A 20,268-nucleotide genomic window follows, 5' to 3' on the forward strand; every position below is an offset into this window, starting at 1 on the left:
ACCCCACGGTGGAATTGGTTACCGTCACTTAATAATCGGTTACGACCTCTTTTGGAACTAGGTGGAATCGATTCCTTCTCATTCTGGAATCGGTTACCCTCCAATCCAATTCTTCTCTTCTTCATCACAGACCTCCATGTTCATCCTCAACCTCCAGTCGTTCACGGTCTCGAATGAAATTGCACCCCGTTTGGATGACAACAACCAGCCTCTAACGTCAACCTAGATGCCATTTTCGACCATCATGGACGTTATACAGGTCCCTGCAACCTGCATCATTAAACTGTCAACCATGAAGAGTGTCACCATACTCCTGCAACGCTTCTGCCCTTAATACGTATTCAATCACTTTTTTTTATCAAAGGTAGAAAAAAATTTCACCATAATTACCTTCAAATCGCATGGCATCCGCAAGATGGAAAAAGTACTTTATCTCGCAAATTAACGTTAATTGTTCTTTCCAAATCTGTTGATGCGAACGCAATTAACCTCTCAAATCCGTCTCTTCCAATTTCTTTCAACAATATTTTCTTTCCAAACGAACAGAGTGTGAAGATAACTCTACTTCTAATTTCTAAAACATTAGTAAGATAACATTGGAAAAAGAAACTAGAATCATTGAACCCAGTTAGCATTTCAAAATCAACAAAAACACACACTAGAATCAACAAAATTCACTCAAGTGAACGCAATTTTAACGTCCAATCTGTTTGTGCAAATACATTTCTACAATGTTTTCCTCTCAAGCAAACGCAACATCAGTGTGAATTTGCTAAGAAGATTCTTGAAAATTTATGTCTCTATTAAATTAAAATTTTAGATTATTGCACAATTTTATTTTATTTTACTTGAAGATGATGTCTTGTGGTATTGGGAAAGATGACTGTATCATGAAGTGTTGTTTAATTGTAATATGGTATATGGATGCTCATGGGAAAGTGTTATCCTTGTATATCATCGATGATCATATTTTTCTCAATAGAAGTGTTCTTATTCAACATTTTTATATATTAAAACATTTTACAAATAACTACTTTATATATGTTATTCTCATATTTAATATCCATTCTATTGTCTATCTCTTTGTAACATTTAGCGAGACCACTGACTCACTTGAGCCAAGATGAACATGGGTTCTTTACCTCTCTCACTCTCATGTATCCTTTACAATTCATTTTACCATATCAATATACTAACATTATTATGTTATTAATAAATATTATTTTATATTATTTTATATTATTTTTATTACTAAAGTATTTAGGTAATCTTTAATTTTTATTAAATAAAATATTTTTTTATCTATAAGTCAAATTCTACACAAACTTTTACAAAATTTACTTTCAAAATTCACTTTCAATCACTTCCAAATCTATTTAAAAAAATAACATCTAATTTACTCTTAAATCCTCTAAATCTATTAACTCTATCTTTCTCCTTGCACCTCCACACATTTCTCCTTGCACCCCCTCATCTTTTTAAAATTCCAAAACCATCCTCTGCAATTCAAAAAACCCTACATCCCATTTTTTGTGTTTCAACGAATTTCAAAATCTGTTGAAGCCTTTAAAAATTCTTCAATGGATTTCGAAATCCGTTGAAGAATTTTTCGAAAGCTTCAATGAATTTCGAAATTCATTGAAGAAAAATATAATCCCAAGGTTATTTTTGGAATGTGAAGGTGTAGGGAGAAGGTGTGGAGGTACAGGGAGAAACAATCTTTTATAATTAAGCATAGGTGGGCTTTGAAAAACTAAGAGAGAGTGGTGGTCCACATGGGATCCGCGTGGGATCCACTTTAAAAAGAGAAGGGATTCACACCTCATTATGGGTGTAAGTGAGAAAAAAAAGGGGTTCATCTAGTATAAAGTCAAATATTTATTTTTTGGTTTGACTTTGGTTATGTTGATAGTTATTTGAGGATTGTTAAGAAAAAGTTTCTATGGGAGAATTAATTTTTGAGTAAGATTGTTGGACAATATGATTTGAGTATAGATGACTCTTTCAGTCGTGCTATGTGGGAAAGAAATTATTTTCGGTCGTGTGATGTGAGAATAGGATGAATTCAAGAGTTGATAACTCTTTCGGTTGTGCGATGTGGGAAAGGGGTTCTCTTCGGTCGTGTGATGTGGGGAAGAGGATGGTTCGAGTACTGATGACTCTTTTGGCCGTGTGATGCAGGAAGAAAGTTCTCTTTGGTCGTGTGGTATGGGAAGAGGGTGTCGTGTGACTCGTACTGAATTGGTTATGATGATTAAGTGATATGGTAGTGTACGGGAAATGGACCACTTGTTGTGATGATAATGAGTGATCGTGTTTAAGTTGTTGTTGTGTTATTGATGTGTTTCTTATTGTGATGAATGTTTAACATTTATTAGTTATATTGATATGCTTATTATGATTGATCCTCGATTAGCTCACCCCTATGTTTGTGATTATGGTTTCCACTTGTGATGATCATTATACGGGAGCAAATGATGGTGCAGATAATTCGGAAGCAGTTTAGCACGAGGAGGGAATTGAGAGAATTGTGGAATTTATGGATTTATTATAAATAAATAATTTCATTGTGTATTTTATTTTGAAATCAAGTTGAATTATGATTTATTTTGGGTTAATTGTAAAGACTTTTGAATTTACATTTTCGCAATGATATTATATTTTAAAAATTTGAATCTTTTCTCGTAACTGCGACATCTCAAAAATTGGAGTGTTGTGTATTGTTGTTGTAGTTGTTGGTAATTATTATTATTATTATTATTATTATTATTATTATCGTTATTATTATTATTGTTATTGTTATTTTATCGTTATTGTTATTGTTATCTTGTTATCGTTATTGTTGTTATTGTTGTTATTGTTTTTATTGTTATTATTAAACTATCATGACAACGTTGTTATTTCTGTTTTTTATGTGAAAGCCGCGAGTGGAGTTCATGGCGGTGAGTAGGAGCAGCAACACGGAGGAGGCTATGGAGGGGCAGGTGGTGAGCATGAGTGAGAGGAAGGAGAACAAGAGGAGGGATGACAAACATACTGTGTGTGGTGGTGAAGAGGATGAGGCAGTTGAATAAGGAAAGGAGAGAAGCCTCCCCATGTAAAGAGACCAGGGAGGGAAGGTTGACAAAAAAAGGAAAAGTGACGTGACACACTGTTGGACACTTAAGATAAAAGTTAATACAAGTTAATACAGTTGGTCATGGAGGACTAAATTTGGGACCTTTTGAGAGGAGAAGAATGAAAATAGATCAAAGTCTCGAAGAGGGACGAAAATCAAAATCGCGTGATAGTTTAAGGACCAAAAATATATTTAATCCTTATTATTATTATTGTTATTATTGTAACGCTAAAACCGATAAAATTTCAATCTTTTATCATAGCAAGAACGTAGTTTTCAAAAACTTCAATAATTAAATTGGTATATTTATTTCAAAAGATAAGAGTTCCGAAATCCTTATTCAATTACATTGTTCATAAATAATGAAAATAACGAAGGATATATAGAAAAGTCCAATTACTTTGTCTTTGAAATATGCTTTGAATCCTAATTCGGTTGATTATATGCATGTATGTTTAATGCTTAATGTATGTTTAATGCTTAAGAGTTGTACCAAATGAATTTGATAATGTCCATCATGAATGAGTAAACTGAAATGTGTGCTTGAACAATTCGTTTTAACAATCCTAATTAAATCTTTTGTAAATATACTAATAGATAATCTCTTTTCATTTACAAACCAAAATTAACTTATTAACAAATTAAAAATAAGAATTTAGAAAAACTACATGAGAAATTTTTATAAACAAATATATGAGAAAAAAAAACTTTAATTTGTATGAAAAAAAACTTTAATTTGTATGAAAAAACTCATTAATCTTTTTCTTGTTATTTATTTAATTTTTTCTTTAAAAGTATTTGTCAGAAAGTTTTTCCAAACATTTATTAGACTTTAAGGAAACTTTGCAAAAACTTGCAGAAAGAAACTACGGAGGTGCGTAAAGAAGCACCTTTCTTCGGATAACTGAATCTCCTTCACTTTTTCAACATTTAGTAGAGTTTAAGAAAACTTTGGAAACAAAAGTATATTAGGATAAAACAAGGAGTAAGCACTTCCAACATTAAAAAAAAAGTTATTAGTTATTTTATTTTTATTTTCGTCGATTTTTCAGTTTTATTTAGTCTGAAATTGAGTGAGATTAATAAAATTTAATTAATAAATTGTGAATCAATTTCTTGAAACATATTAAAGATTTTTAATTGAAATTGTTAATAAAAATAGTTTGTTTGTTGAGATGATTAACATAACCTTAGGATCAATATTGTTGAAAAATTATTCATCTGTTTTAAAAACATTTAACCAAAAGGATTAGATTATATTATTATTTTTATAAATAAGAACTAAATTACATCAATTTTCAATTTTCGTATATAGATACTAACTTGATATTTTTGAACGAACGGATGGATGATAATTTTAAACATATAATCCATATTAGAATTATTCTAAAAAGAATCATTGATATATAATAATATTGGTTAATATAACTGCCGTAGTATAAAAACCAAGGATGATAAATGGTGATAAAGTGTAAATGAAAGTAAAAAAAAAAAAAAGCAGAGATGCAGAGAGAGAAAAAAAAAGTATAGCAGAAGTAAATAGAAAAATGTAAAATGAAAAGTAGGGTGCATGCAGTGTGAAAGCAGAGTAATTGATATAGTTAGAGTGTTTATCTAACTGCTAAATGTTGAGATTACAATCCGACTTGCCACCACAAATATCATCTTCAGATTGCAAGTAATAAGAAACTAGCTAGACAGGAACTGTTCACAATGACAACAGCAAATATAGTCCCACATCGAAAGACTTTTGGAAATAAAGTACATTTATAAACGTCAACCAGACAGTTCTGGCCACGACCTTACTTGAACAGGATCTGTTCTATAGGCTCGTACCTCTGTATCCTTAAGTTCTAAGGAGACAGGAACTGAAGTCTGGTGGATGAACCATGACCCTGTGATCAGAGCGTGATTGACGGTAGTGGTGGTCTTCTCTGCGGACTAGGCTCATCACCAACTGTAGAGGATCGTTCCCGTTCTTACGAATTGGGATGGTCGCAGGGTTGTCTGACAGACTCCTACTTCATATTTTTTTAAACACATTTGCATTAATTCTCATTAATCAGGATCATCTTGATTAAATCAATAATTTGTTCAGAAACTCGCTTAACATTTCTTTCATATCCATAAGTTTTGAGTTAACTATAGACATATGATAGCTGACATGCAAGGTGAACACGTAATGAGACATAAACTTAGCACATTACTATATATAATTGCCCCTACTTTCAGTGATGCCTTTTATAGGATTACCATCTGGCGTTAAGCATTCCTTTACCCTTTCATTCGTCTTTGTCAATCTGTCAACATTGGTCACCACCATCAAGCAAGGAAAGACACAAGAATTTCGAATTCAGATTCTTATTTTGCCACTTTTGTCCATAACGACAACAACCCCATCAACAGAGCAAGGAGAATTATACGACATTAGTTAATTTTGGCCACACCACCACCACCTTTGTGTTGTGCACCTTGATCTTGGGACAACGTTGATTTTGTTTTTCATCGAGGGAGATTTGGCTTTGTGGTTGAGCTAGCAAATATTAGTGTCTGTGTGTGTGTGTTTTTTTTTTCTTTGATGGGTGTTTCAATTGGTTCACAATCACAAAATGGTTCAGGGGGTTCCTTCAAGTTTTTAACTAGGAGGAAGCAGGTTGATTCTCAAAGTAGGAATTACTCTCAGTCTTCTCTTGCCAGGGAGTTAACTGTTCCTCATCTCATTGCTATTGGTGATTAATTCAATTCCTTTCCTCTCCTTTTTCTTCTTATTTTTTCAATTAAAAATCTCATCTTTAATCATGTTTTCATCTGGGGTACGTTCCTGGAATTGTTACAACTTTCGGGTGATGTGGAAAAATGTTTGGTTTGTGTTCATGTTTGACCGCTTGATTGGTACATTTGTCGGATTTCCTCTTTTCTTATTGGCAGAACGACATATTCCTTCCCTTTTTTATTGTATATTTTTATCATGATTTTGTTTTCCCCGTCTTCCAAAGTCAAAGAAAATTCCTCTTTGATATTATATTTACTACAGGTATGATTAATGTTACTTTCTTTATATACCAATTTATAAAAGAAATTACAATACCAATTTCAAAACAAAAAGTTGAAGAGTCTTTCATTTTCTTATATTGCTCAATTTTTTCACTTTTATTCAAATTGGGATTCAAACTGACACCAAGATTCCTAAGACATTAGTGTGTTTATTTTCTAATTTTTTAGCTTCTAATGAACACACATTAATTGTTTTGCAATTGAGTTTGACATTGGTATATGATGATCAGGTGTTGGTTCAACAATTGGTGCTGGAGTGTACGTTCTAGTGGGAGCAGTTGCACGGGAGCATGCTGGACCTGCTTTGGCCATTTCTTTTCTGATTGCTGGATTAGCAGCTGGTCTTTCTGCCTTTTGCTATGCAGAGTTGGCTAGTAGATGCCCTTCTGCAGGGAGTGCATATCACTATTCATACATATGTATTGGAGAAGGGTACTCTTTTTTCCTTTATGTTTTAACGTTGTACACCAATTTATATAATATCTATGTCCATTAAGTATCATTCTTGTTTTTCTTTTCCATTGTCTAATTGGATCATTCAGTGTTAGCAGCCTTATTTGGCGGTTCCTTTTCTTCTCACATTCATAGTAATGATGGTTACTTTTACTTTCAGTGTTGCTTGGTTGATTGGTTGGTCCTTGATTTTGGAATATACAATTGGTAGTGCTGCTGTTGCTCGTGGCATAACCCCCAATTTGGTACGTTGTTATTTCAGTTTTTTGGTTGTATCAGGTTTATGAATTTGAGAATTTGTATAGAATGTTTTGCTTGCTTTTAGCTTAACTAACTGCAAGAAAAGATGATTTCAAACACTGACATGAATGAAATGTGTGATTAGGCTGCACTTTTTGGTAAGGAGAATTTACCAGTGTTCATATCGCGGTACCATATTTCTGGAATGGATGTAGTTGTGGACCCATGTGCAGCAGTCTTGGTATTACTTGTTACAGGACTCTTGTGTCTGGGCATCAAGGAGGTAATTTTCTATTATTACAAGCTTTTAATAAATCACAATGACCTATTCAAGTTTCTTACTTTTATCTAGGAATTAAGTTTACATGATCTACCTAAGTCCTTCAGTATAGGCTATTGTGATTATAAAAAAAATAAAAACTAATCAAATTTTAGTAATAATCAGCTCACAAAGGCTTATTTATAAATCTTTACACGAGTAGACATTTTGTAAAATAAAGTTACTGAAAATACAGAAATTTACAAAGTATAAAATGTTTTATTACAAAGTATTATTTGAAAAATTGATGTAATATAGGAGTTTGTATACTAATATTTCTTCTTTGTATATATGAGTGATATTGTTTTCTTTCTGTTCGTGTAAGATACTGCATGGATCCTTTGTATGTGACCGAACCGTGAGCTTTGCACAATGAACATATTCACCCTGTCACTGTTCTTTATTTGTTTTCTAAGCTAAAATATCCAAAAATTTATAGTGCTTAATACATGCAGAGTACAGTGGTACAAGGAATAGTGACAGCAGTGAATATATGTGCATTGCTTTTTGTCATAGTAGCTGGTGGTTACATGGGATTCAAGTCTGGTTGGCCTGGATATGATCTTCCTATGGGGTACTGTTTCATTTGACAAAACTCCTGATTGGTACTTTAAATTTTTGCTTTTGCACTTCTCCCATGTTATATGTTTGGTCTCTAATTACCTAAGGCTTGTCTCTTTTGCTTTCACAGACTTTTTCCCTTTGGGTTTAATGGGATACTGGCTGGTTCTGCCACAGTATTCTTTGCATACATAGGCTTTGATGCAGTTGCCAGCACTGCTGAAGAGGTACATAATGATGGTTAAGTTTATATTATTTTGTCAGCTCAATTTTCTTAATAACAAAAAGAAAATTTTGGTCTCAACATATATTCTGTCTGTAGGGAAAATACTAATGTTTCTGTTACATTTAAGAACTACAAGCAAATAATTTTTTTAGAAACTAAAAGCATTTTGAGAGATAAAAATTTAACTAGGTATCAAACCTAGTATATTATTGACAGATAATTTTGTTCTTTGATTATGTGATCAGAAGTTTAGTCCTGAGAGCTCCGTATGTATAGAAAAACATTTGTCAGATATGAACTTCATATATCAATCTCAATATTTCGGAAGATTAATCCTTGGCTCCCACTGGGATAGCTTGAGTTCACCAGAAACAAAAAGTATTTACCTAAAAAGAGGCAATTATTTCTCCAAAATAATTTACACCAAACATATATGCATACTTGAGGATGCTCAATTGTTCGAACTTGATGAAACAGGTGAAAAATCCTCAACGAGATTTACCCCTAGGTATTGCAGGTGCATTGTTTCTTTGCTGTGGGATATATATGATGGTATCCCTTGTTGTAGTTGGTTTAGTACCTTATTATGCAATTGAACCGGATACACCAATATCTTCTGCATTTGCTGAACAAGGAATGCAATGGGCAGCGTAAGTTTAGACATTACAATTTTCCATCTGATTCTTCATCAAATTTTAGTTTCTTAGTCTATGTAGATGTTATGTCACCATAGACAAATTTCTTGTTTGTGATTGCAGTTACATTATAAATGCTGGTGCTTGCACAGCTCTCTGTTCAGCATTGTTGGGTGGGATACTTCCCCAGGTAAGTTAATGTAAACCCAGGTGGGCTTTGTCACCTCTGAAATTGTTTATTCTCTTATTTTTCTGCTGTGAATATAACATATTTCATATGTGCTTTCTCTTTATTTGGCGAAAGTTGTTCTCCTCTATTTTTTTTAATATATGGTTAAAATTATAAACTATTGAAGTACTTTAAATTATCACTTTTATGGGTAAATATAAATCTTTGTTGATCTGGGGATGTGTAAGTTTTGTATTAAACACACGACAAACTCTATATTCTCATATTAATGATGTGCCTAACAAGACAAATTGACACATCTTTTTGTTTATGAGCTGTTTTAGTTTGAGAGATAAAAGGGTATTTGTACGTATTAGTACTTGTGGGTCTTAATTTGGGATTTATGTGACTTAATTATTTCAAGGAGAATGTCAATAAATTCCCTTGGAATACTGGTTAAGAAATTAAAAGTGGAAAGTTTTCATGCAAAATGTATCAATGCATTTCACTACTTTTGTTATTAAATAAGAAAAACTGTAAAGGTTGTAAATCCAGAAAGAAACTGAGAATAGGGTTTTTCTTGTGAAGATATACGATGGAAGAAGGGAGAAAAGCAATGATATCAAATCTGTTTAGTGCAGTGGGTTATATTTTACAAAAGGTTTCTCTCTGTTTAATACATGCAAGAGAGATGTAAATATGCTACCACTCATTTTTACTTAACCACTGACAAACACCTAACTTTTCCACAAGACAAGGTTTATAGTTCAACCTGAAAAGACTGAGGAAACAGAAAAGTCTCAATTTCTGACATTATTTCCAAGGCACCCTCACTGTGATTTTCATTAAAAGTTTAATTTATTGATATTTTAACCAGTGCCTCATTGGCAAAGACCCTTATTTTTATTAGCCAATAAGCTTGACTCTTAAGAGAATTATGTAATGAACTAGAAGACCAAGGTGCAGTGTACTGAATTTCATTCGAATCATCATATTCAAATATATGCTGCGTTTCTTTCATGCTTCATTCTATGATTGCTTGTACCAGCAGTTATCACAAACTTTGTCCTTTTCTTTTTCTGAAGTATTGAGTTACCAGGCAAAGTGACCATTGTGTTTTGTTAAATGTTTCTCAGCCACGAATTTTGATGTCTATGGCAAGGGATGGATTGCTGCCACCCTTTTGTGCTGATATAAATAAGAAGACTCAGGTTCCTGTTAAGGGCACAATAGTTACTGGCATCGTGGCTGCAGGCTTGGCATTTTCTATGGAAGTCTCTGAACTGGCAGGGATGGTAAGTCTGGAACTTGGTTGCTACAATTTTAGATTCAGTAGATACAAGTTTCATTACTAAATGAAATAGTGCGTTATAGCAACTAACATTCCTCTAATAACACACTCTTTAAATACCAATACTATTATTAGTTCACTCTCCTTGAATAGTACGGTAACTAAATTTACTTTGGTTCAGTTCACATAGATTTCTCCATACACACACAAGAAGGAGAAATATTTTTTTTCTCCAAAAGCTAAAATCAACTTATCTATCACCTTGCTTTGGGGAAGTTAAATAACGAGTTTTTATATCAGTCAAGTCCAATAGGATTGCCCCACTATTGGGCTTGGCTTATAACATGGTGAGTAACCCTTTTAGTAGATCTGGCATAGGTTCTAATACCATCATCTTACAAAATTTGTGACAGGATTGCCCCTCAAGTGTCCAACTCTGGGCATGGTAAGTGTAGTGAGTGACCCCTTCTGAGGGTCAGTTCTAATATCATCTTGTAAAGTAGCTTTGACCTAATTCAATCTTAGAAACTCGATTTATAAAATGATGAGTGACCCTACTTATGTATTGTATTGACATTATATCTAGTTGACGTGAATGTGTTATTTTTCCAATATGGCTAGAATATTTTTTTGCTTTTTTTATTCCATACTCCGTTGACATGAAGTATTCCTATGGTAGTTCTAATATGTATATGTCGATAGTTGTACTAATATGTATATAACTTTTCTCCTGCAGGTTAGTGTGGGTACACTTTTAGCATTTACCATGGTGGCAATGTCTGTGTTGATCCTAAGATATGTCCCTCCAAATGAAGTCCCACTGCCTCCATCTCTCAAGGATTCAATTGCTTCAGTGTTGAAGCGGTATAGTTTGAGCAGTTCGGATACAAATGTGGGAGACGTAGATGCTAATACTTCTGAGCACACCAAGCCTTTGATCGTTAAGGAGGATGTTTCAGTTTATTTTACCACACATTTTTCTGGAGGAAACCGTGAGTTATCACTTTCCTTCTCCTTTACCAATATTTTTAATGGATAATACAATTTAGTGTTCATTATATATAATCTAGTCGCTCAAGAAACTAACATTGGTTCATTTGTTATAATCCTGTCATTTGGCATATGTTGATTTTCTCCTTCATACATTTATTTATTTTGGGTACAGATATAGTTGAAGCTGAAAGGCGAAAAGTTGTTGGGTGGATCATATCACTGATCTTTTTAGGGGCGTTTGTCCTTACATATGCAGCTTCAGATTTCACTCTTCCTAGGTTAGTCTACTTGCAGATTATGTAGCCTTTCTCAAGCTTCACATGCAATGGAAATTTCTCAATACCTAATCAAGGATTCAGGTTCCCTAAATAGTTTGGTGGTTGGTTTGAGATGAAAGGAAATGGGCTATTAGGGACTAGGCCTTATCCTCTGAGAACTGAAGAGGTTTGATAATACTGTTACAGGATAATCTCTTCAATAAATTTATGCACTTCATCTGTTGTTTTTCGTGTCATTTAAGGATTGCATGAGGTTCCCAGTTTTTTGAGCATTTTTTTATGCTATTGCCAGTTCTGTTCGCTTTGCATTGTGTGGAGTTGGAGGTGCTATTCTTTTGTGTGGTTTTGTTTTCCTAATCAAAATAGATCAAGATGATGCAAGACATGACTTTGGGCACGCTGGAGGTATATCTTACCACCATGTCCTTGTGTTACATAAATTCATGAGTAGTGTTGGTTATCTTATTCCTTTCAAATAATACAGAGGTGCATATCTTCTAGTGTCACACACATGGAGTATATTGAACAAGAGTTGCATATAATTATAACAAACAGTAAAAAATAGGCTGACCATTAATTCTATTCAGCTTGAGAGATAACTCAATCATTAATCTTTTTCAGGTTTTATTTGCCCTTTTGTGCCACTGCTTCCCATAGCTTGCATTCTCATCAATTCCTACTTACTTGTTAATCTTGGGTAAGCATTAATACTTAATTTGTTATACTTTTGGTTAACCAAACTCGCTTTTCAAATGTATTTTTTTACATTAGGCTGTGTGTGGAAATCTTGAAATTGATGGAAGTAGTTTCATTTCAAGACTAATAACTTAGAATTTTATTGTTATTTAATGAAATTAATATCAGAATACATCTAGTATTATCTTTCTCCTCTGCCTGCTGTAATAGTGACAAACATAATTTCACCTTCATTCTAGTAAATAGTAAGAATGGCAAGAACTTTAATTGAATAGAAACTGATATTTTTGTGTAATGTCAATTGGAAAAGCTCCTGTTCGGTTTCTCTTACTGAACTATCCTTTTTCACTGGTTCATATTTATTGTTTATAACAAGTTGCTCATTTGGTTCTGGTCATAGAAGAAATGTGACCGAAATTATAACTGTGGACCATTTTTTAAAACTTTGGTTGATAATAGAATAATAAAAATATAATTCAATTCAAGAACTACATTTCCTGAAAATGTTCACGATCTTTTTCTTTTCATATTTGTTTCTCTGCTTTGTAAAATTGAATGTAAGTGATGTAGAATAAACAGTCTAATTCAACCAACATTCTAAATAACAGAGAAGAGTCAAATGGATAAAACTGTGAGATATATTCATAGTATTTTGCAGAATCAGCAGTTCAATGTTGAAACTTTGTTAATGGAATTGCATTTTCTAATTCTTACTCATCTTTGTTTCAGATATGGTACATGGTTGCGTGTTTCTATATGGATGGGAACAGGACTACTAGTTTATGTGTTTTATGGCCGAACTCATAGCTTTCTAAAAGATGCAATTTATGTGCCAGCAAAGCAAGTGGATGAAATTTATCAAACTTATCGAAGCAGTGCTGCTTAATTTCTTCCATCCCAAGCCAAAGAAAATATTGCAGCTCCCCCAATTGAACACGTAATCCCTGTACAGCAAGTGCCTCTCAGCTTAGGGTCATGTACATGTTTTTTTTTAGAGAAGAATTCCATTGTGGTATGCCTTAAATTATCTCTCACATATTCACCATTGTTTAGCAGTTGTACATTACATCTTGAAAAACTTGGGGCATGCTATGTAGATATATTCAACTTTATACTTTAAATCTCAAATTTTCTTTTTGGCTCTGGAAAAATTATAACACCAGAGAAATCTATGCTAAGGTTCCTGACATAACAATCTAATATCTCAGTGTCTCCAAACACACATTTAGTATAACCAACCTTTTAAGTAAACCTATTTCTCTGTAAATTTTCACTAGCAGAATGATTTCAGAGAGGCACTTGCGTTGATATACATCAATGTTCCAAAAAATTGGTAATTTATTCAGTCCATATATTGGTTGATTGATGAGTTACTAGTTATTTAAGTAGATCAGTGCTTAAATCACATAAACCAATGTAACTAGTATTGTTATATAAGAGTATATTATTTGTGGCCACAGTAATATATATTATTCTTTTGTAAATTGGTGGGTGCAGTGAATGTACAGATATCGCACTGCAGCAAATGTTTAACATAGCAGTTCTTGAAATAATCTAATTTAAAAATTTTGGTTGGCTCGAACAACCTATTTACAAGTTCAATTCGATAACACTTGGCCACTGATTCAAATTTGTTATACAAGCTTTTATTACAGATTGGCAAGGTGAATCTTACTTTAACTAAAAATGTTCCACCAGTCTACTGTGGAAACATCAATTTAATTATACGATCTTTACAGTCTATTGTCTCCAAGGTTTCTATAAAAGGTTTTTTTGTTAAAAGTCGAGAGTTTTTGGTTTCATTACAAAAGAATAAAAATTGCTTAATCCTATCCATCTGAACATCACAAACAAATTCTATGTTGACTTTTGATTACATTGTCTTAGAACCTACCATTATGAAGCACTCTTGTGCAGATGTCATTAAGCCAGTGGCTACAATTGAACAAATTTTCTTTGTAATTGAGTATTTCACACTGTTTAACAGACCTTGTGAATTTGAGTGTTGATGATATATTAAGTCAATAAATAGGCAATCCTGTTAAAAACCCTAATAAATGATAGATTTTCAAATCATAAATCATCACAAGCAAGAATAAGGCACTTTGATTCTATAAAGAAAATTTCATTCAAACTTCAATCATCATTCCTGACATTTAAAATATATTGAGAATTCACTAATTCAAGCCCCTGTGCATACCATGCTGCTATCCCTTTCTTCTCCAAATGCCTAAGAGGTACATGCAGTTATCTAAGACTATAAAGATAGGTAATAAATTAGTTACTTAAAAACTGAGATGCTTTGACGTAGGATCATCCGATGGACATAGTACACATCAAAATTGAGACTACAATGGCCACTAATTCATTTTATCGATCAGTTCATTGATGAGATCCTCACGATTCCCTGTGTCTCCACCCTCCTTGAATAGGGTTTTAGATCCTTTCAATCCTTCGGCTGGCTTGTTGAGTACAAAGGGCCACATAAATCTGACAACTTCCTTAAAGTGGGGACCAGCATTATACAGCTGATGCACCATGTCCTCTATGCAGACAATACCAAACTTTCCTAATTCCTGCATGGGAAAAATTGGAACATTTACAAAGTGCAAGTAGGGAGAAATGATAATCAAAAACCAGGGATCCAGGAACTCCATATATTACCTGTTCAATAACATTATTATCTGTCAAGGGAACTTTCCGCCCATCCATCCTGGCGAGTCCTTTCTTGTAAATTAACTCTTTTATGCTTTTAAGGTTTGGATATCTTCAAAAGAAACACATTCACAAAATAAAGAACAACTCAAGTCATTTCTTTTCCATTAGCAACGAAAGCATACACAGGAGTATAAACATAAAAAGAAAAAAAAATTGTATAGGGTAGTACTATTCCTTCCATATACACAAACAAACAGATTTATTAGTTGGGTTGGTACATAATCAACATGCTTAGCATTTTCCTTTCCCAAATAACTTGCAGGCATCTACTATAAACATCTTTAACTTCAGATATTAACAGTCAGTTTGGATAAACAACTTATCAAAGGCTTATTCAATAAGAACTGTGTTTGAATATACTTCTCCACAAGTATTTGCAAGAGAACAAATAAGATAAATTGAATTAAGCTCTTACATAAACTAAAATCCACTTATGTACTTAGCTTTCATAACAGTTATTTTCATATAGGTGCATAAGTTATGTAGTTAAGTTAGTTTTACATAAAACTCAATGCATTATATCTTCTTTTTTTATTTCTCTATTAGTGTTTATGAAGTTTATTCAAATAGTGCTTTCCACAACAAGTCTGTATGTACAAGATTTTACAATTCATGTTTCTACAATTAAACTCAAAAATAACATTAAACTTTTTGCAAATAATTGTAATTTTTTTCACAGATCATCCTGGAAAAATTGTTGTAAATAGCTGAAAACAACTCATGGACAAATCATAAGATATTTTTCATCAGCCCCAAACACTTATACACATGTTTATACAGCAAGATTTTTTGTAATTTTATGAAATATCTATAAAATCTTCTTAATTAGAGAAAATATCTATATAATCTTCCTAATTGGAGAAAATAGGTATATGATCTTCTAGATTATTTTTCAGTATATTGTTCCCTTATTTCCCTTTTCTAGAAGATTAGATTGCTACAAATAGAAGTAAGGAGAATGTAATTGATATGAATGAAAATAACAAAATCATTCTCTTTCTCAAGTAAGATAAATGTAAATAAATAAATAAACCCTTCTAAATGGACCCTAACACTTTGTTTGCCCATGAACATTAATGGTCTCAACCCTCGCTAGCACCAAACATATAATACACAAAATAAAAAACATAAATTAATATCATACCCATAGGTCACATATGGTTCCACCCTCTGTAGCTTGGCCATTATTCCCTCGCTTGGCTTCACAAGAACAGCACTGAACATACTCCTCAAACCCAAGCTGTACAGCACCTTCCTTGTTTTTGGATGCATGTCCTTTTTCCTAAAACAACCCGACAGACATACACAATTCAAAAGGCATAAAAAATATTCAAGAAAAAAAAAAAAAGGTTTAGCTACCTATTTGGTCCCTATACCCACATAATCTTTATACTCTATTCTCTACACTCAGAAACTACTCATTTTAGTATACACATACACTTTTTTATCCCTTTTAGTTTAAGTCCCTGCACCTAAACTTTTTAATCTTTACAACTTACAAATTCATTTATTATCAGTTTCACCCCCTCCAATTTAGGAGGGCAGGGCCTAAAACACATTGAAAATGTATACAAAGGATCTAAAACGAACAGTTTCTGAGTGAATAGACTAAAACACAAAAGAAAAAATATATGTAAAAATGTAAGAACCGGACTATAATTAAGTCAAAAAGAAAAACAAGGTCCTGTACCTACCCCTGTATACGAATGATTATCAATATGTTGGAGTGAACTTGAGGAAGTTTCCTCTTCACCCTTCGCTTCATCCTAATGAGATCCACTTCCTATAAACACACATAACCCATTAGGTTTCGCAACTTATTACAAAAACTGTCTGTGAATCAAGCATATTAGGTTCAGATAAACCTGTGACGGATTTTTAGTCATTTGGTTAGTTACCTGGTTGCGATACTCGTGGATGAAATCCTCGGGCTTCTTGATGGATTGAAAATTCTTGTGCTGGAATTGCTCTTTCTTTCTTAAGGCCCATGCTTCCCTGTTTTTGCGCTTCTTGAGTATAACCTCGGGGATGTAATTCAGAGGCTTTGGATTCTCTTCTGCCATCTCTGCACACACACAGTGAGTAGCTGTCAACCTTAGGATTTCAAAACCACAGAGAGAGGTAAGAGATTTGGAGCAAGAGAAACCTGACGGAGATGGTGGCGGGTTCTAGCAGAGAACGGCCAGATATAAAAAACCTGAAGCCCTAAAGAGTGTATAGTATTTCGATTTGATGTTATATAGTACTGATTTTTATTTTTATTTTCATTCATATATCTTTTAATTTCATTTTGGTGTCTACGATTTCTTTGGATTTTATATTTTTTTATGATTATTTTTTAAAATTTAATTAATTATCTATATTTATTATAAAAAAAATATTATTTTGGACTTAAATATTTGTTTTTCAGTTTTATCTTTTAAATATCTATTTTTTAAAATATCAATTTTACTCTTTAAATTTTTTAAAAAATTTATCTTTTTATTTGTTTATTCTTAAAAATATTATTTTTTCAATTAAAATAATTATTTATAATAAAATTCTAAAAATTTTATATTTACTTTTATAATTATTTTTTTACCATAAAAAAGTTTAAAATAAAAATATATATCTTTTACTTTTATTTTTTAATAACTTTTTTTAAATTTAAATAATTATTCATACTAAAAACATTATTTACGTCATAAAAGAAATGCTTATAATAAAATTATTAAATTAGTTGTTGTTCTAATAATATTTTAAAAAACATATTTTATAGTTCATTAATACTTTTATTTTAATAATTAAAAGTTATTTTATAATTTAATAAAAAATTTGCATAGTTCACATTTTTATCATATTAAAATATATGTAATTTAATTATTATTACATTAATAATATAATTTCAAAATATATTATTATAAAAGTAGTATTAAGCAAATTATGTAATCATTATTTTTAAATTATTTAAACTTTTTTGCAAAAGGAAACATTATTTAATTATGTAACTATTATTTTAAATAAAATTATTTAATTATTTTGAAATAAAGACAAATTATTTAATTAGGTAGGTGTTATGTTTAAAAGCGTACACATTCAATTATTTTGAAATAAGTATTAAAAAGAAAAGTTCTTTATTTATTTTGAAATAGAGGGAAGACATTCAATTATTTATACTATTATTAAGAAAGTAAATCTACATAAGGAAATCTTCAATCTCTAGTGTATATAATTTTATCCCCTTTAGTGATAATATTTTTAAATTCAAATAATCAAGTAAAAAAAGTCACTTACCCAATAAAAAATATTTATGAAATTATAAAAATTATTTAGTTTTATGATTAGAAACTTTTTAATTTAATTTAGGCTTAATTATATTTTAAGATAGATTTGGGAATTTGAGTTCATAACATTGTTTTATGACCTATTGTGTATTCAATAAATTTACATTTTTTAATAGTCTATTATACTTAAGCAATGTATAAATACCATCATCGTCATCTAACAACGTTAATTATTTTTTGATGTAGTAAAAGTGAGTCATGTTTCATTTCTCGACATGTGACCTATTTTTAAAGTACATGTATATATACTACACATGCATCCAACAGTTTATTATTCTTCTTCTCTACAATTTTCTAGCTATTATCTTCCACATCCATGTCTTTCTTTCAATTTCCAACACAACCCATTCATCATCCAACATGCACAAGTTCTCTATTCTCTATTATCCAATTCATCTTCTTCCCTTATCCAAAGTCATTTCGACAAAGCACACACATCACCACTCACGTTCAATCTCATCTCTAATCAACTATATCTACACCAAATAATACATAACAAACACGTAACATAGATTTGCCCTCACCTCTCTACATCTCCATGTTCTACACCCTTATTGTCGCCTCACTATATATGGTTCATTCAGTAATCATCTTATCTCCATTTTTCTCTCATTAACTTGCTACCCACACTCACAACACAAAAAACAGAATATTTCCTCACGCACAACAATGGGGAGGTGCCTTACAGAGTAATGTCATCCTTGATAGCTTTGATGAGTATGTAAGCTCCCTTTGCAAAATGAAATTGCCCCAATTCATCAAAATTCAATCCATCAACAACCCCACACAAAACACATTCAGGTTCTCCGTCACCCAATTGTTTTTTTACGATGAAGAAAAATTAGATATCTAGAATATGTGGTAGTCATGAGAGTCATTATTTAAAATAAGAAAAGATAATTATCATAGAAGTGAATGGTAGCACAATATTTAAAACTTCTTACTATGGATTGGTGGTTATATGTTTGATTCTTGTTTGTGCATAATATATGTTTATTTCTTTTATTATTTGTTTCATGTGAAATGTGGTGTGTATTAATATTTATAATAATTGTTATGCATTGTCGGTTAAAATATGAATGTGTTGTTGTGTTTGCTTAACTATAATTTATTTATCTTAAGACTTATCATAGAAAAATATAAGAAAAAGATACATTTTGTAAGTACATTTTTTAGGATGAAAATTGTTTTTGGTGGGGAACATGAGATTCTAGAAATTTTAATAATTAGGAAATATATACAAATGTCGTTAACTATTTTAAATAAAAGATAAAATAGTTTGTTATTTTTATTTAAATGGTTTATTTTATTTTAAAGAATTTTCTAAAAAATAAGATTTGGTGAAAAATTATTCAATTAGAAAAATCATTATTAGATATCTTAAAAGATATTCTTGGATATTGTTATATACTAGATACATTTACAAATTAAAAGATATCTTGAGATATACAAATTAAAAAATATCTTGAAACATTATTATATATAATTAGATATTATTGTAAGATAATAATAATAAAATATAATGTATTATTTAGGGTGTAAGATACGGGAAAATAAGGGTTTTAAAAATAAAGTAGTTTTAAAACTTTGAATTTTTGTTTGGAGATTAGTGTTTTTTAGTGTATATTTTTTTTAGAACATAATTGTTATGATATTGTTTTATTTTTTATTTTTGCTTAGGGAAAAAAAAGTTTTTTACCTTTATTTAATCGGTATAGAAATTAATTAAGGGGTGGTTTGGTGTTTAGAAATCCTAAAAACTCTAAATCAAAGAGAGAAAACAAAAGAAGAGAGGAGATTGACATTTTGGGAGAAGAAGAGAGAGAGCGATGGGAAACACTTAGGGTGTGTTCACTTGGGGTTGATTGGGGGAGATTATTTGGGGGAGAGTGATTGAATGAATTTGAGGGTAATTTTTTATGTGTTTATTTGAGTGGATTTGAAGGTGATTGAGAATGGATTTAGTGGTAAAGTTTGTGAGAATTAGTGTAGGATTTGATTGATGTGACAGTTTTAAAAACTTTGTTTAATTGGTAGAAATTAAAGATTACTAAAATGCCCCTAGGTATTAAGGTGATATAAAATGATATTTGTTTATGTTATATTTATTTGTAAAAATGTTTATTAAGAGAAAAAAAATAAAAATAATTATTAAAAATAATTTATAAAAATTAATTCAATTATAATTTAGTAA

At 31.4% G+C, this 20,268-nt stretch overlaps 2 protein-coding genes and 1 non-coding gene across 4 annotated transcripts; 2 read left to right on the forward strand and 1 right to left on the reverse strand.

Annotated features, from left to right (window-relative positions):
- Positions 1-4,893: 4,893 nt before the first annotated feature.
- On the forward strand, positions 4,894-13,180 carry LOC108328294 (cationic amino acid transporter 2, vacuolar). 2 transcript variants are annotated; one of them, XM_017562140.2, is made up of 14 exons: positions 4,894-5,847; positions 6,403-6,604; positions 6,786-6,870; positions 7,011-7,148; positions 7,640-7,758; positions 7,876-7,972; positions 8,449-8,621; positions 8,730-8,796; positions 9,912-10,070; positions 10,803-11,058; positions 11,232-11,337; positions 11,630-11,742; positions 11,959-12,034; positions 12,763-13,180. In XM_017562140.2, exons 1-14 carry the CDS (start codon positions 5,697-5,699, stop codon positions 12,917-12,919), a joined length of 1,899 nt encoding a protein of 632 aa, XP_017417629.1. In that variant the 5' UTR covers positions 4,894-5,696; the 3' UTR covers positions 12,920-13,180. The 2 variants fall into 2 exon arrangements, 1 of the variants encoding a protein (XP_017417629.1); XR_001832101.2 differs by lacking the exon at positions 12,763-13,180 and having other exon boundaries at positions 11,232-11,503; positions 11,959-11,984.
- LOC128195660 (small nucleolar RNA U3) lies at positions 4,915-5,135 on the forward strand. The gene has a single exon (XR_008247457.1). It is a non-coding gene; the product is annotated as a small nucleolar RNA U3 (small nucleolar RNA).
- Positions 13,181-14,142: 962 nt separating the features above from the next.
- Positions 14,143-16,990, reverse strand: LOC108327750 (60S ribosomal protein L7-1). The gene is made up of 6 exons (XM_017561446.2): positions 16,898-16,990; positions 16,650-16,816; positions 16,446-16,534; positions 15,896-16,033; positions 14,698-14,800; positions 14,143-14,609 (listed from the first exon to the last, which is right to left on the reverse strand). Exons 2-6 carry the CDS (start codon positions 16,812-16,814, stop codon positions 14,394-14,396), a joined length of 711 nt encoding a protein of 236 aa, XP_017416935.1. The 5' UTR covers positions 16,815-16,816; positions 16,898-16,990; the 3' UTR covers positions 14,143-14,393.
- Positions 16,991-20,268: the final 3,278 nt, after the last annotated feature.

Source organism: Vigna angularis, chromosome 2 (assembly GCF_016808095.1).
Source record: "Vigna angularis cultivar LongXiaoDou No.4 chromosome 2, ASM1680809v1, whole genome shotgun sequence".
In the NCBI taxonomy this organism is placed as follows: domain Eukaryota; kingdom Viridiplantae; phylum Streptophyta; class Magnoliopsida; order Fabales; family Fabaceae; genus Vigna; species Vigna angularis.

Coding starts and splice junctions, on each gene's coding strand:
- LOC108328294 (XM_017562140.2), top strand. CDS start 5,697: ATGGGTGTTTCAATTGGTTCACAATCACAAAATGGTTCAGGGGGTTCC. Junction 7,759..7,875: donor GGATATGATCTTCCTATGGG/GTACTGTTTCAT, acceptor TTGCTTTCACAG/ACTTTTTCCCTTTGGGTTTA. Junction 12,035..12,762: donor TACTTACTTGTTAATCTTGG/GTAAGCATTAAT, acceptor TCTTTGTTTCAG/ATATGGTACATGGTTGCGTG.
- LOC108327750 (XM_017561446.2), bottom strand. CDS start 16,814: ATGGCAGAAGAGAATCCAAAGCCTCTGAATTACATCCCCGAGGTTATA. Junction 16,535..16,649: donor TCCACGAGTATCGCAACCAG/GTAACTAACCAA, acceptor GTGTGTTTATAG/GAAGTGGATCTCATTAGGAT. Junction 16,034..16,445: donor ATAATCATTCGTATACAGGG/GTAGGTACAGGA, acceptor GGGTTGTTTTAG/GAAAAAGGACATGCATCCAA.